This window comes from Sturnira hondurensis, unplaced genomic scaffold, assembly GCF_014824575.4.
Source record: "Sturnira hondurensis isolate 20B ecotype Veracruz unplaced genomic scaffold, ASM1482457v3 Scaffold0008761, whole genome shotgun sequence".
Classification (NCBI taxonomy): Eukaryota; Metazoa; Chordata; class Mammalia; order Chiroptera; family Phyllostomidae; genus Sturnira; species Sturnira hondurensis.
Genome location: NW_028081392.1, coordinates 197,204 through 213,886, shown reverse-complemented (window position 1 = coordinate 213,886; position 16,683 = coordinate 197,204). Strand labels below are relative to the sequence as shown.

The following is a 16,683-nucleotide window of genomic DNA, read 5'->3' as shown; positions in this document are numbered from 1 at the left end:
TATCAAGGCCTGTATCAATCCTGTATCAATCCAAGTATCATCCTGTATCTCCCAGCACAGGGAGAGTCTAGGATGAATGAAACCTGCTCATTGTCTTCAAAGAGCTTTTCATCAGTATCAATCAGTATCAAGGCCTGTCGGGGGAGGGGAAGACCCCTCAGGGCTCTCAGTCATCAGACAGAGCTGCTCTCTCTGCTCATAGGATAGGGACCCTTCCGCAAGGGCCCCAGGAGTTTATCTTTCTCAGCTATGGGTAAACCCTCCAGGACACTGGCAGATGACAATTTCGTCTTTTAAGAAGAGGTTCCCATCTGGTGGGCAGTTTGCAGGACTTTCAGGCATCAACAGGGCCTGTGTGCAAGCCCTGACAAACATCTGAGCCTCTTTTTTTTTTAAATAGGTGAATGGTATATGGCTTCCAGCTGAGGTGACCGGGCTTGGACCAGGGCCCTAAGGAGCCCAGGCCTCCGAAGATGCTCTGCGTTTCTTTGGAGAAACCTGTCTGGGCCAGCTGAGAATCCCTAATGTGGCTTCTCCTTGCACATCTCTGTCTTTCTGAGCCCCTCTTTGTTATTCTGAAACTAAAGGTGGCAATGGATGTTTCTAAGAGATAAAATTTTGCCAACTGGTTGTGTTCAATGAAATCTGTAAACATCATCATTGAAAAACCTCAGAACTGTCAATAAATATTCACTGAGCGCCCACTAGGAATTGTGGGAATATTTACTGAGCACTGCAATAGACTGCATAAGCAGCTTCAGTTCTCTACCCATCCCTACATCCATGGTCCTTGCAATGTGACCTTGATGTTCCTGCCATCAGAACACGGAATCTATTTCCCCGCCCTTGAACCTGGGTTGGACTTGTGACTTGGTGTAGCCAATACAATTATGGAAGTGACATAGTGCCAGTTTTGAGCCTAGACCTTAAGAGACCTTTCCCGATTCCACGCTTGCTATTAGAACTCTGGAGCTTGACATGGGCCAGCCTGGGCTAGCCTGCTGGTGGATGAGAGATGTGGCCCAGTTACCTCAGTTGACAGTCAGCCACTCCCAGAAGCAGAGGCCTCTGGCGGCCTAGCCACTGACCCCAGGTGTATGTGGGAGTCCAGCTGAGGCCAGAACAACTGCCCAGCTGGACCCAACCTAAAATGCTGAGCCATAAAATCATGAACTAAGTGGTTATTGTTTTAAGCCACGTCTGAGTTTTGGGGTATCTTATTATACAGGAGAAAAATTGCTGACTGATATAAGCACTTACCATGTGCCAAGCTCTGGTCTATTTGAAATCAGACAAGCCTTGGGAGAAAAGATGTGCAGTGATGGCATAATAAGGGCATGATGCTGTAAGTGCTCTGGTGATGCACACACACCAGGAATAGAAGAAGTGGCACCTGAGCTGGAGAGGAGTCCTGTCCTCATGGAGTTGGAGGGGCCAGGGTGAAACTCCTGGGTGAGGGCCCTGAGTAAGGTAAAGCATGAGTGTGGAGCCCCCGGACTGGGGCCATCAGTCAGTGGTATTTACTGGGCCCTTACACACGCACAGGAGCACTGTACTGGCTCTCTCGGGTCTGTGTATGGCCTAGCAGGAGAGGCAAGACATGCACTTGTGGACAGTGGCCAGAAATTTAAGGCGGGTTTTAAGTGAAACAGAAGTAGCAGGTTCTGCTTGGTTAAGAGTAATAAGGATCTTGGCTTGGGCATAACAGGACTCCATCCATTTATTATTTACATATGGCACCTGGTATATATGTTGCAGAGACACAGTGATGATGAGTTTGGGGAAAGGTTTCCATAGTATTCCTGGGAAGGAGTCAGAAGACATGGCTGCTCAGGCAGCCTCACCAGTGATAACTGCTTGAGGGCAGGTCTGTGTCTGATCCATTTTGGTATACACACCCCAAGACACAGGACCTTGCCTACACTTTTAAGTGATAGTTGCGTGTGCATCACCAGAGCACTTACAGCATCATGCCCTTATTATGCCATCACTGCACATCTTTTCTCCCAAGGCTTGTCTGTTTTCAAATAGGCCAGAGCTTGGCACATGGTAAGTGCTTCTATCAGTCAGCAATTTTTCTCCTGTATAATAAGATACCCCAAAACTTAGACGTGGCTTAAAACAATAACCACTTAGTTCATGATTTTATGGCTCAGCATTTTAGGTTGGGTCCAGCTGGGCAGTTGTTCTGGCCTCAGCTCGACTCCATTTACACTTTTAAGTGTAGGCAAGGCATTCAGATTTTTTTCCTTAAATGTTGAGAGAGAGAGAAACATCAATTTGTTTTTCTACTTATTTATGCATTTATTAGTTGATTCTTGTATGTTCCCTGACTGGGGATCGAACCCGCAACCTTGGCATATTGGGATGACACTCTGAGCAACTGAACTACCTGGCCAGGTAGGCATCCAGTTTTTTTTTTCTTGGGGGGGGGGTTGGCATTCAGTTTTGAAAGACTTTCTTTTAGAAGACTTTCTTCTAATTGCCTTCCTTTTAGTCCTGCTCATCCAACTGTATTAGTTTTCTAGGGCTGTTGAGAAAAATTGCCACAAGCTGGCTGGCTTAAAACAAGAGAAATATATTCCCTCACTGTTCTGGAGGCTAGCAGCCTGAAATCAAGGCGTTGGCAGAGTTGCCTCCTTTTTGGATGCGCTGAGGCAGAATCTGTTCCTTGCTTCTTCCCAGCGTGTGGTCCTTGCCTATGATCCTCCGGGTTCTTGGCTTTGTGGCAGCATCACTGCAATCTCTGCCTTCATTGTCACATGACTCGTCTCTGTCCCTGTGTGTCACCAGTCACCCCCTACGTGCTCCAGTATGTCCTTATATCTGCACTGACCCTATTTGCAAATAAAGTCATGTTCTTAGATACTTGAGGTTAAGACCCCAACCTATCTTTTTGGGGGAGACACAGTTCGACCCATTACATCCATCGAGCCCCAGGGGGGCGTGTGTTCCTTACCTCACTGCCCCAGTCCTGAAGACAGGATTGAATCTTCTTTCTCTGGGACTCCCACACATTTAATACGTTTTTATTTACTAGAGCATTTAACTCGTTGACCATCCTCGCTGATTGAGTCAGGGGCCTGATTTCTTTCATCTTCCCCATAGAGACTGCTAGTGGGCATATGGCGAGTCCTCCATAAATAAAGACCTGTGAAGCAGCTTTCCTTCCCTGAGCTATCATGTTGGGCGACTTCGACATCCTCGCAACGACCCTGCGAAGAGGGTATTTATATATTTAACTCCGATTTCATAGATGAGAACATTGGGACTTAGAGAGGTGAAATAACTTAGTATAGCCAGACTCATTGTCTCTAAAAACCTGAGTGGAAGCCTGCAGCTATCACGTGAAAAGTTTCCTATTCCCCATCTTCACATTTCTCAAGAGTACCCGGATCTGGCTCACTCAACTCAGCCTCAGTCCTACGTTCCCGTCTACACCCTGCCCTCCCAAGCGTTTTCCCTCCAGAAGCCGCACACAAAGCGGGTCCACCCACGAGGGCGCGCGGCCGCCCTTCCGCGCGCCGCTCCGGGGCGCGGCGTGAGGACACCCGCGCGCTGCTGAGTTGCGCGCGGCTCGGGCCGGCTGCCTCCTCCCGCCCCGGAGCCTGTCCTGGCGCAGCGATTGGCCGGGCGGCGGAGCGCTCAGGGCCCAGTCCCGCAGGCCCCTCCTTGCCGGCTCCAACACGCTGCTGTTGCATGGGGCGCCGCGGGCGGCCGAGGGAGCGTGACTGCGCTGCGCAGGGCGCTAGGAGGCATTGTCGCCGTAAGTGTAGCAGAAAGCCGCCCGGATCGGGGCCCCAAGCTTCACGCCCCGCAAAGTAAACGTAGTCTGAGGCTAAGCGCTGGAGGGGCCGGGGGAGAGAGGGAGAGAAGTGTCCCCATTTCTGCAGCGTACCCTCCCCTCCCCCAGGTCACCTGGTGCAGAGCAGCGGTGCACCAGCTGCGGCTTCTGCCGAGTCCAGGGGCCCAGCGCCACGCCGGCTCAAGCTCGCGGACTGCAGCTGGACTGGGGCTGGTTCGGGGGAGGGGGCTCAGAGGTGCCAGGGAATGGGGGGAGCTCGAGGAAGCAGACCGGACCGGGCCTCCATTCCCTGAGGGAGGCACGCCTGCGGCGACAAGCTGTTGTGTACTTCATTCCTGAAGTGACACTTTAGGTGTGTGTTTGTGCTCTGGGGAACTGCAGACGCGTGCCCCAGGGTGTGCCTCTCGGCCTCCGGAAGACGCGGGAGTCCCCGGCCCTCTGTGATCATAGCATTCTTTCCTCCGTCTGCTTTATTCTCTCCGGTCCCCGCCTGCCGAGAGAGCGGGCCGCGACAAGGAGCCATTGGCTGCGGGCGTCGGGGGGTGGGGTAGACTGGTGAGGCGGGCCCCTTGCGCCACGCGAGGGGGCCCTCGCCTGGCTACCTTGCTCAGTCCTGGGAGGCACAGATCGAGGAAGCTTAAATGCCTATAGGGAAGCACACGCAGGCGCCGTGAACCCCATGGCTCAAAAACAAGGCGCCAGCCGGTTCTGCTCACTCCCCAGCGGGCTCCTTTCCCTTGGGTGGAAAACTGGGTCAACTGTGTTCTGGCTTTGAGTGGGCCTTCTGGGCTACTTGGGTCCCGTCCAGCCCACCAGCTCTCACCTCCCCATCGGCTGTCCGATTGGTGTGGCCCAGGAGACCCGCCGGAGCCAACGTTGGGGGAGCTTGCACGCATGGTTCAGGAGGCTCGGGTTGCTCTTCCAAGCTGCTGCCAGGCTCTAAAGTTCCTGAGTGACTACACCAGTAACTAAATATAGGGGCAGCTGGTGTGGACGGGGTGTCGCAGCAGCTCCTTTGCACAGATCTTGGGGCTCAAGATAAGGTAGAGTTCTTACTGGTGAGGGAGGGAGCCATGGCAGGGGGCTACTGTCAGGGTTTGAGCAAAAATGTCCCCTCTCCCAGCTTCCCGTGCAGGTGAAATGAGGTTATAGATACAGGGGGGCTGTGTTGTCAGCTCTTATAAAGCAGGGCACCTTTTTTTCCTGGCACCCAGTTTATTCTAATTTACTGTACCTGTTTAATAATCTATTGGTAATACTCTGTGTGGGAAGTGCTTAACAGTTTGCAGAAGACCTTTCTCAAAAGTGATATGTCATTTACCATTTAAAACAACCCAGTGAGGAAGATGACATATTCATTTTACAAATAGGACTGCTCACAACGCTGATAACTTTTCAAAACTTTGGTTGGTTTAATCTGCTGTCCTCAAAAATCTCTCCGGAGCTCCCTGCAGAGAAACAAGAGGACAGATTTACAGGGGGCTTTCAACCCCCTTCCCCAGTAATCTGGGGACAGACTGGCTGCCTGTCTTCCTCTTCTTTCGTCATTTTGGGTACCTCTGCTCAGCCCCTCTCCCTGTTCCCTCCTCCCAGCCATGCCGTGTGTTTTCATGGCAGAGGACATGCATACTCTTCGGCCCGGCATCATTGCCCTGCGCCCCACTCATTCTGTCTCCTGTCACTGAGTCTCTCTTACCCAATGGGATGCTTATTCTGGCCCATATCCTGTCTCTGTAGTTTTACTCCCCAGAAGAGTGTAGCTGTAGTCCTTGTAGAAGGTGCCCTGTAGATGTTTGTTTGATGTAAAGATTTGCTGCACACTCTGAGGAAAGCGGAATTGGGGCTGTGTGGAGAGGGTTGTGTTGCTGGGACAGCAGCAGTATGAGTACGAGTTTGGACCCTGTGCATAAGGATCTCCAGGATTTGGAGTGCTTTTCCTGAAATTTCTAAGGCTGCTCTCTAGTACCTGGGAGCAGCTGAGGCCAGCAGAGCCATCAGATTTGGCTACCCAAGGCCAGACCAGACCCGTGTGGGCTGGTGGTTCCTGTTTCTCCCCTTTGGAATGCTCTTTCTGCTACCACCCCCTGCTTATGGGGTTGACCAGATGCCTCAAGGTTTTTGTTGTTGTTCCTTTCTCAAACCTGCCTTCTCTCTAGGCTCCTGTTACATGCTAAATAAATTCTTGCTTTTTTTTTTTGCCAGAGAGGCCCTGCGTTGGCTGAAAGAAGCACTCAGTGAGGTTGGACAACCGTGTAGGAGCCCTTTTGGGGACACAGTCTAGACTCCTATCATCCCAAGTTTGTTCTTCCCTCAGTTTTGGAGCTCTCTTACCCCATCTTGGGTCCTATACCACATATGGCCCTGCCACCCTCCTATCTCACAGCCCTGCCGGTGACACAGTGACAGATCTTCGTCATCTGACCTGGAAGAGAGATTGTTAGCTGAACTTCGTGAAGGAACTCTTCCTTGGAGGGAGAGGTAGTTTTGGGTAGTTTTACAAGGGAGGGTGGTTTCATAGCCAGTTAGTGAGGTTGGGCAGCAGGAGCCTTCTGAGGGGCTATGGCATATCTGTGTTGTACCCTTGAACTTTCTCTGGTACATAAGGGGCCCCTCCTCCTAGTGACTTGCTCTAACTTACAGACTTTACAGTTTGCTCGTGTTCCTGCTTCAATATCTATTCTCTGACCCATACAGTAGGGTGAGCTTGCCAGCAATGGTGAAATTTTTAATGATTAGTTCATCAAGGGGTTCTACAGCCTAAGGCACACCTGCTCCCACCTGGTGGCAGCTAGAAGAATTGCAGGCATAGCGTCTGAAAATGATCAGTGTAGACAATCCCACTGGAGTTAGCATAGACCCTGGGCAGGTTGGAGATTTACCTTCTCTTTCTCCTCTGCTGAGGGGCCAGAATGGCCTCTGCGATGTTTCTTAGAAAGCTCTTCTTCATCGAATTCACAAGTCAGAGCTATTTCCTGTATTTCTTTCCTCTTCATTTTATGCTCTGTACCTAGTAGATGTTCAATACATGTTTGTGATTTTTAATGACAAATATTGGAGATAGGGAAAGGAGGGAGCATGGTATGGTAGGAAGACCTGGTTTAGGAGTTAGAAGAGGCAGGTTTTTTGTTTTCATCTATCTGATTTACCTCCCTCTTTTGTCCTCAGGTTCCTTCCTTCCTTCCTTTTTTCCTTCCTTATGTGAAGGGGCTGATAGACTAAGTCATGAAGATTCCAGCAACATTGCTGTGACTCAGGCTTGGGGGGATGTCTGACAGGTAGCATGGTGAAGGTGTTGGCTCTAGTTTGCAGTAGTTCTCACTATTCTCTACTGTCCTACCAAGGCTCACCTGCTGCAAATTGTCCACTTGGCACTGTTAGGCATTTGAATGTGTGACCTTTCTCAATGAGACAGTGCCTTAGATTTGTTGTAAGAGGAAGTTGACTTGTATTTAGATTTGAAACTCAAATGATGGTTGTTGATCATCATCACCGTTGGGGAATACTAGCTGGGCATCTGTTTTCAGTGTGTGGTGAAAAGTGCAGGTATAAAGCACAGTATAAATCTGCTTTCCTGCAGGCTGAGGTGACAAATGTGTATAATTGAAAAAAGCTTATTAACAACCCAGTTGGCTTATGCTAGGGCATCAAGTGCCTCTGATAACTCAGAAAGAGAGAACATGGAGGGCTGGGGCAATCAGAGAAGACTTCCTGGAGGTGGAGAGATGAAAATTCTACTCATTCCTTAAAGATGAGTTCCACTGAGTTGTTTGTTCAAAGTCACATGGGTATAAAACGGGGATTAGATGCCTGCATGTGTATTGTCCTATCCTCTCAATTAGCATTTATTGAGTAACTATGTGTCCTGGGCTCTGGGCTAGAAAGGTATATATATTTTGTTTAATCTTTGTATGAACCCAGTGAAATTATTATTAGATTTCTTCAGATGAAGGAATGGACTCAGAGTAGTTAAGACACATTGCCAAGGCTTCTCAACTAATAAATAGCAGAGTTAGACATTAGGCCTGTGTTCAAAAAACAGTCTTTTCCCACGGCACTGTGTGTTTCACACCTTTAATGTCAGCTTCCTTGGTGAGATGCACACACACAGTGAACTCACTGCTGACTCTCCCCTAAGCAGATGGGTGGGCTTGGCCGGGCCCCAGCTCAGCCTTGGCTGCCCTGCCTGTCAGGCTGAGTACATGCCCAGCTCTGAGCTCTATCCTTACCCCCTTTTTCTCTGCCCCTTATGTTCTTCTGCCTTTGACTCTCAGATTGAGTTAATTAGAGCTCCTTGAGCTGTGTGCAAACCTGGGATTTGATGGGGGTGCAGTGTGGCATTGACCTTGGCCTCAAGTTCATTTTCTCTGAGGAGTGCTGCCATTGGTGATGTGGGCGACTGGTAAAGAAGTGAGCACTGAATGTGGAGGGGGGCTGAGCTGATTATTGCCACTTACTCACTTTGACCTTGGGCAGTCATTTAGTCCTTCCCCATGCCTCAGTTTCCTTCCCTATAATAAATGGAGTTGGCAGTATTTCTAGCGTTTCTTGTCTTTAACACTTTATAATTTTTTGTTGTGTTCTTCACCCTTCTTTAAGCCTCTTCTCTCTAGTAATTCAATTTCCTTTCTCTCATTTCCCTACCCTATCCCCCTTTTCCCTTGGGGTCTTGCAGATAAATTCAGCATCAGGCTGATAAACAGGTCTGTAGGCTAAACAGGGGACTTTCCTCTATGCTAATACTTGGGAAGGGAATTCTTAGAGACACACCAACCTGCCAGACTGAGCTCTGACCAGGCACACAGGAGGAGCCTAGCAGTTGTGGACGGGGCAAACCGGGAGCTGGAGGAATTGTCCTGGAGGGTGGTGAAGAGGGCACCAGTGCATAGACTGTGGGGTGGAGGGACAAGTGTCCCTTCCTTGCAGTTGTCTGTGCCCCACCTCCTCCTGCTGCCCTGCCTGTTAAGTGAATCACAGGCCAGCACACACCCAAGTTCTTACACTTCCTGGCCCTGTGTCTGGTGAGGTCACATGTGTCAATCCTCCGAGGAAACTAGTATGGCCAGGTTGCCTCCATCCTCTGATGGGCAGATCACCTGGATGTGGCCTGGGCTTGGGGTCCCTCAGGAGGAGGTGAGTGGCCTGAGGCAGTCCCTGGGAAGGGCGCATTCAGAGGGGAGTCCCTGGCCAGTGGGCAGGCGATTCATGCTGCTGTGTCTTCCCCAGGTGCAGGCCCCCTTGTGAGCAGCAGCCCAGCCTGTGGCTGGCAGCAGGACACCCGCGTCTGCATGCTGAGGAAAATGGGTGAGGCGGTGGCCAGAGTTGCGAGGAAGGTCAATGAGACGGTGGAGAGCGGCTCTGACACCCTGGGTGAGTGAGGGGCATGGCTTTCCAACAGCAGGGCGCCCGGAAGTGTGTGTGAAATTGGTTTGGAAATGAAGTAGGAAGAAGATGAAAGAGACAGGATCAGTGTGCCCTCGTTGTGAGGAGCATGGTGTTACCGAACTTGTACTGCAGTTGTGTTTAGTTTGTGTGTATCCTGGGCTTGCTAAGGGTCACAGAGAAACACTGAGTGAGGGGTTCCTCCCGCTGGGAGTCGTCTGCCTGCTGCTGGACTGCCGACGACTCTGAGGGTGTCTGTGCCCCTGGGCGATGTGACGAAGCTGGCAGTGCTGAGTCGTCCCATTCTCAGGCCAGTGCTGGTGGGTGGGTGTTGCCTACTGAATTTTCACAGCCTCCCTGTGGGGATGCCCCGCCAGGCATGGCTAGCTGTGGTCTTCAGAGGAGGAGGAGATGAGGAGTCAAAGGCAAAGGCGGCTTTTTCCGGGTCTCCCTCTGGGAGGCCCCTCTTCACTCCACTGTTTTACTTGAATTGGAGCTTATGTGTTTTTTGCTTTGAACTGGTCATAGGATAAATAAATATCTGCTGGATTGACTACCTTGCCACGTGAAAGGATCAGCAGGGCATGCAGTGTGATTGTGTGTGTGCACGCGCGTGTGTGTCACTCACTGGGTGCTAACGGCCCCTTACAGCTACAGGTGTGTTGTGGGGACACAGAGGAGGGGAGCACCGGCCGGCCTTGCTGGTGACTCTGCAGATGGACAGATTAGGATTTGCTGGGCCTTTGGTACACAGGGAGGAACTTCTCAGGCAGGCAGGGATGTGTGTGCCTGTGTCTGTCTGTGTCTGTCTGTCTGTCTCATGGAGGAGCATGTCCATGGAGGCTGCTGCCTGAGCAAAGACCCAGTGACTGGGAAGGCAGAGCATTTCTTCAAGTAGCTGTTGACCAGGGTGTATCTGGAATGTAGGCCTCTGGGTCAGGGGGTGGTGGCCCAGGAAGTGGAGGGACACTCAACCTTCCAGATGACCTCGGTCACTGCTTCTTCCAGGAAGCCTTCGGTCCTACCCTGTCCACCCCTTGCTTCCTTCCTCTTTAGTAGCACCCACTCGGTGTCCCTAGGGGACGATGATCCTCAGGTCTTTTGCCCCCCGCTCCCATCCCCCAAGAGCTGGCACAGTGTCAGGTACTTTATAAGCACGTGGAGGTGTTTGCAGAATTGAGCTACAGTAAGAGAAGCATCTCCTCTATCAGCAAACAACTTGAAGACTGCATGGGTTTTGAAGGGAAGTCTCTGGGGGCGGGGTGCTTCAGCTGGAACCTGGTGCTGGTCACTAATACGGTTGTGCTCACCCTGGTGCTCGAGGTTCTTCACTGCTAATGCGGTGGTTGAGAGCCAGGCTTGGGGTCACACAGGCCTGGATTTGAATCCCCACTCTGCCACCTACCAGCCTGCTATCTCAGCAGGTTACTTGACCTCCCTGAGCCTCAGTTTCTTCATCTATAAGTAGGCGTGTAATTTGGTCTCCCTCATCAAGGCGATTAGGAATAATCTGTAAGGTGTCTGGCATGTAGGTTGCTCAATAAATGGCAGCTATTATTTTTCTTCTTTTTTCCATCCCCAAGGGCTTGAGGTGGAGGCCCAAGCCCCTGCCTGGCTCTGCCCCACCACAAAGCACCTCCTCTATGGGTCAGCCAGCTGGGGCTTGCCTGGGTGTCTGCACTGCCTTTGAATGGGGAGTGCAAATGGACAGATCTCTGCCGTGAATAACCACCCCTACTTTAAAGTGGCCTGGGGCAGAGGGACACATATGCAGCTCAGTCTCATCCAGATGTGTGAAGGGGGCAAGGCGGAGGGGCAGCAGGGGAGGGACAGCGGAATTCTGACCACCTGGGGAGGCACTGTTTGAGAGAGGGTTTCCTTAGGCAGCAGAAAGGAGGCGGGTGTCCCAGGAAGGGGTAGGGCAGCACCGTAGTTGGGGAGAGGCCACTGCAGAGCAGCCTCTGTGGCCTGGGGAGCTGGTGAGGGACAGCATCCGCAGACGGAGGGCCTGCAAGGCTGTGTTGAGTCCAGGAGTCTAGATTTCAGTGTCTGTGGGCCAGAGATTGCAAACTCAGTTGCCTCTGCAGGCCAAGTGGGGTTTCTGTGAGCTGAAGACTGGATACTCTTCCTGGAGTGAGGCGAGCAGTGCGACCAAGGTAGGGAGTGCCGTGACCAGCTCCTCGGCAGTGCCCAGGGCCGTGCCCACTGAGGGACCCAAGCCAGTCTCTGGCCACCCAGCTGGACCACCACAGTACTAAGGATTGGAATCTTGCCTGTCTGACACCAGAGCCAGGGCCCTGTCCCCACCATGCTGCCCTGGAGTTGGGGGCAGGTGGTTTGGTTAGGATCACCAGGGTCACGAGCTCTAATCACTTGGGAGAGGCCAAAGCTTAAGCCTCTCATGTGTCCTGGAGGAGGTGATGGAGTCTTTAAAGTTAGGGCTGGGTGATAACGCTAGGGGCCTTCTTACCGTTCAGATGCCCGGAAAAGAAGCAAAATGTCAGATGGCCACTAGTTTGAGTACCTGCCATCCTGACCCTTTACAAATGGGCCTCATCAGGCCCATGCAGTCTGAGAGGCCTGGGGCTTAAACAGTCAGCACGTACTGAGTAGCTGCTGTGTGCAAGGTGCAATGGAGTCCTGAACCTGAGACTAGACAGCCTCTGTGGCAGTCCGAGAGCAGCAAGGGACACTTGGCCCCATGCCCAGCCATGCGGGACAGCCCATGGGTGGCCATGGGTCAGAGGGGGTGGGTGTTGGTGGGTATAGTCGCACAGGATACAGTTCTCACGTGAGACAACAAACACTCTGAAGTGGCCTAAACAACCAGCACCGTGAAATTTCTTACATAAATTTTGTTACAGCTATAGAATGCAATTTCTGTCGCTGTTAAGAGTGGCGTGTAAAATTTCATTCTATGCTTGAATTGAGACTGGAAAATTCTCCTATGTAATGTGAATTGGAGGAAAAAAACCCCAAACTCTGTATATAGTCAGATGCCAGTTATCTTAAATGTGTATATGTACACAGAAAAGAGTGGAAGGAAATAAAACAAGCTGCAAATGTGTGTTGGAAAATACTGCTCTGCATTTTGTGACTGTTCTGTGATGAACATATTGCCCTTATGTGCAAAGAAGAATAAGTTTTAGGGAAAGGAGCGCCTGCCACTACAGAATGTTGAAGGCAGTAAAACACACTTCCTTCCTAACGCGAGAGTGACAGGGGTAGGGCCTTCTCTAAGCCCCTGGCCCCAGGAGTGGAATGGGCTCCCCTCAAGGCCTCCTTGTGCGCAGGCCCGGGGCACGGCCCAGTGGGGTGGCAGTGGAGCAGCCACAGGTGTCTCACTGCGGAGGGGGAGAGCCTGTAAAGACTGGGCTGGGAAGAGCTCAGTTACAGGCTGGCTCTCACTCAGGCAGGTCACCCTGGTGCGCGTCACTAGTACTCCCTCGGTGTTCGTGTCTCCCCGGCCAGGTTTGCGCCTCCTGTAACCTGAGCTTTGGCTCCCAGCCTTAGTCGCTGCTTCCACTTCCGTTTCTGGCCTCTTCACCGCCGGAGAAGTGGGCTCGGTTCCACCTAGCCCCTGGGATGTCCCGTAGCTTGAGTTGAAGCTGCTTTCCTCTAGCCCCGCCCCCTCCTCTAGCCCCTCCCCCTCAGCCTCATCCTATCAGCTGGCAAAGAGCTGGAGACTCTGCACCGTCCCTGAACTTGGCTCTGCTCTCTGTCCATACCTTGTCCCACCACGTTAGCTCTTTCTCTTTGTACAGGTCTCACGCCCATCTGGGCTTTCCTCGGTCCTCGTACCCCCGAGGGGTCTAATTGACCTTACCCTTACCTCCCTGGCCTCCTTTAACAGCATGTCTGTCCCGGACCATCAGGCCAGGGCCCTGTGCACCCCACTCATCTCCAGGAGAGGGGCCCCCACGTCTGCTGTGTGCTTTGTGAGGTGCAGCGGAGCGGGATTTGGAAAGGCCTGGGAGGATGCAGGCAGGGTGGGCGCAGGCAGCTGGGGTAGAGGCAGCTGAGAGGTGGGAAGGAGACCGCTGTGGGCTGGGAGGAAAGGACCCAGCATTTATCTGGGCCTGCCGTGGGTCAGGGTCGCGATGGGCTCAGAGTTTGATATCTTGTAACGTCTTTTCTGTAGTCTTTTGCACTTTCTGACTCTGAGGATTCACGTCTGTGTTCATTTCTAGAAAATTGCAGACAAAAGCCTCTTTTGTCTAGAATTGCCCCTGGGCTTTCGCATTCGTTGCCTCCATCACTCTTGTGTATTTCCTTTCTCCTGTGCTGTACCCTGAATTTTCTCTGATCATTGTAAGCACTTTGCCGGTTTGGACTCAGTCTTCACAACAACCCCGTGACTCAGGGAATATTCACATCCTCATTTTACAGATGGAGAAGCTAAAGCACGGGACGTTTTCTCCCCACTGTTTCTAGGTGTTTTGCAGCCTGGGAGTACCCAGCTGGTCTCCTAGGCCTTGTTGCAACTCCTAGGTGGAGTTGCCCCAGTTTATAGGTGCTGGAGTGAGGGCTGAGGGGGAGAGTAATTTGCTGGTGGCACGGCTGTTTAGAGGTGGGGCCGGGGCTCCTCAAGGGTGTGCGAGGTGCCTAGCCTGCCCTTCCCCAGGCACCCCGCTGCCCCCATTAAGGGGGGAGGGAAGGAGATCTGAGCAACTTGCAACTCCCTCCTCCCACCCTTACACTTGCCTCTCTTCTCACACTGCCTTGGAACCACAGTTGGCCTACCCTGTTCCTAGAGAAGGTGGGAAATAATCAGAGGCCGATACCTGCCCGGTCATTTAAGATGTCTCAGGTGGTACGGAGAGGAAGGCGGGGACAGCCCCCCATAGGGCAGATGTCCCCTGTCAGTCCCCCTCTGCAGGACTTCCTGAAGCGTGGGTCCTGCATCAGGGCCATGGGCCTATTCGTGGGCTCTACTCCAGAGCTCTGAAAACAATCTCTGAGGGTGGAGCCTGGCGGTCTGCATTTGAACGAGCACCCCCCCCAACATCCGTGCCCGATGTATTTATTTATTTAGGTTTTAAATTATGTTTCCATTTTAAGCACAGTGTTAGATTTGTAGACCAATTGGGCGGTACAGAGAGCTCCCATTCGCCCGACACGCAGTTCCTTTGTCATTAACACTTTACATCAGTTTGGCGCATCTTTTATAATTAATGAGCCGATAATGATACACTGCTGTTCACTCAAGTCCATGTTTCATTCAGGTCTCCTTAGTGTTGAACCCACAGCTTTCCTTGATTTAAGGATTGTCACAGCACATTGAGTCGTCATGTGACTCCTCTTAACTGTGACAGTGTCTCAGACACTGTCCTTGTTTCTGATGGCCTGTCTTGACAGTTTTGAGATGCGCTGGTCAGGTATTTTGTAGAATGTCCCTCAACTGGGATCTGTTATTTATTTTAGCAAGGCGTAATTTACATAAATGAAATTTACCCTTTTCAGTGTATAATTCTATGAGCTTTGATAAACACATACAACTATGTAATCACCACCACCACAGACCCAGAACCTTTTCTATTACCCCCCGGACACCCTTACACCTCCCCCGGCCCCCTGGGCCTGACAGCGGCTGACCTGCCCCTATGGCTTTGCCTTTTCTAGAACGTCATACAGACGGAATCATACAGTGTATAACCTCTTGAGTCTTGCTTCTCTCATTTTAACTCAATGTACTTGAGATTCATCCGTGTTTTCATGTGAATCAGGAGCCTGTTCCTTTCTGTTACTAGAGAATATTACATGTTATGGATGTACTGTGATTGTTTATCCATTCATTCGTTGAAGGACACTTGGATTGCTTCCAGTTTTTCTTTAAGGTTTTATTTACTTATTTTTAGAGAGAGAGGGAGGGAGAGAGGAAGAGAGGGAGAGAAACATCAATGTGTGTTGTTTTCTCTCATTTGCCCTACACCAGGGGCCTGGCCCGCAACCCAGGCATGTACCCTGACTGGGAATTGAACCGGGACCCTTTAGTTCACAGGCTGGTGCTCAATCCACTGAGCCACACCCGTCAGGGCTGTTTCCAGTTTTTTAAGATGATAAATAGAGCCTATAGATATCCACATATAGGTTTTTACACGAATGAGTTTCCGTCTCTCCTGGGTAACCCCCAGCAGTGGGAGGGATTTCTGGGCTGTATGTATTGAGTGTATGTTTAACTGCATAAGAAGCTGCTGTGCTCTTCCAGAGAGGTGGAGAGTTTTCATCCCTCCACATCCTTGTCAACACTTCATATGGTTTTTACTTTTATATGTATAGGGGGTCATCGCTTCTCATTGTAGTTTTATTTTATAGTTCTGATGGTTAGTTGTGCTAAGCATCTTTTTAAAACATTTTTTATTGTGTTCAAGTACAGTTTTCTGTACTTTCCCCCCACCCTGCCCCACCACCCCAGCCCTCCTCACAATAAGCATCTTCTTATGTACTTATTTGCCATCCTCATATTTTTCCTCAGTGAAATGGCTATGCACTTTTTTTGCACATTAAATATAATGGGTTCATTATCTTACTAAGTTTTGGTGGTTCTTTATTTATTCTGATGCACATCCTCGGTCAGATATGTGTTTTGTTAGTATTTTTTCCAGTGTGTGGCTGTTTTTTACTCTCTTCATGATGACTTTTGAGGAACAGACATTTCAAATTTTGATGGAGTCGTTTATGATTTTCCTTTTATGGATGGTGCTTTTGGAGCAGAATCTAGAGAAAGCTTGGCCTAAACTGAGGTCACAGACATTTCCTCCCATCAGAATCATCTGGGTAAAGCCCTGGCTGGTGTAGCTCAGTGGATTGAGCACGGGCCTGTGAAGCAAAGGGTATCTGGTTCGATTCCCAGTCAGAGCACATGCCTGGGTTGCAGGCCAGGTCCCTAGTAGGGGACACATGAGAGACAACCACACATTGATGTTTCTCTCTCACTCTTTCTCCTTTCCTTCCCCTCTCTCTAAAAACAAATAAATAACAAATTTTAAAAAATTCTGGGTGTTGGTTAAACACACAGATGGGTGGACCCCACCCCAGAGCTTTAAAAAAGTGGAGCCTCAGAGGGGGGTGCCTGGTGATCTACATGTTACTGTGGACCCTAAATGATCTTCCCTGCCTTGAATTTTGAGGATCACTGGCTTACTACTACTTAAAATTCGGAACTGTCTTTTCTTGGTGCTTCTGGGGGGCTGGCGTTGCCTGGAGAGGTATCTGGTGTGTGTGTGTGTGTGTGTGAGAGAGAGAGAGAGAGAGAGAGAGAAAATGAAAATGAATGTGGATGTTATCTGTCTCCAGGGAACTGAGCAGCCGGCTGGGAGCTGTGACAAAGTCAAGTGGGAGACCAATGGTAGTGAGAGAAGGGACACGTTGCCTCTTTTCCTCCTTCCCCTCCCCCCCAGGCTCACCAGCACTTAAGCCAAGTGCTTTCCTCCTTTTGTGCTTGCCAGCAGATGGCGCTCTGTCACCAGCCAACCTGGTGGCCGGTAGCTGAGGCTGGG

The 16,683-nt window shown here is 50.9% G+C and overlaps 1 protein-coding gene across 5 annotated transcripts in view; it reads left to right on the top strand.

Annotated features, from left to right (window-relative positions):
• The first annotated feature begins 3,680 nt into the window (after positions 1–3,680).
• LRRC20 (leucine rich repeat containing 20) overlaps positions 3,681–16,683 on the top strand; it is a 74,104-nt gene continuing 61,101 nt past the window's right edge. Inside the window, exons 1-3 of one of the 5 annotated variants that reach the window (XM_037055803.1) lie at positions 3,751–3,766; positions 6,008–6,283; positions 9,029–9,172. In XM_037055803.1, coding sequence (XP_036911698.1) covers positions 9,091–9,172 — 82 coding nt within the window. In that variant the 5' untranslated portion in view covers positions 3,751–3,766; positions 6,008–6,283; positions 9,029–9,090. Of the gene's footprint in view, positions 3,767–4,788; positions 4,849–6,007; positions 6,284–8,905; positions 8,936–9,028; positions 9,173–16,683 lie in introns of those variants that run through there. The other 4 variants (XM_037055802.1, XM_037055804.1, XM_037055805.1 and 1 more) reach the window with 4 other exon arrangements.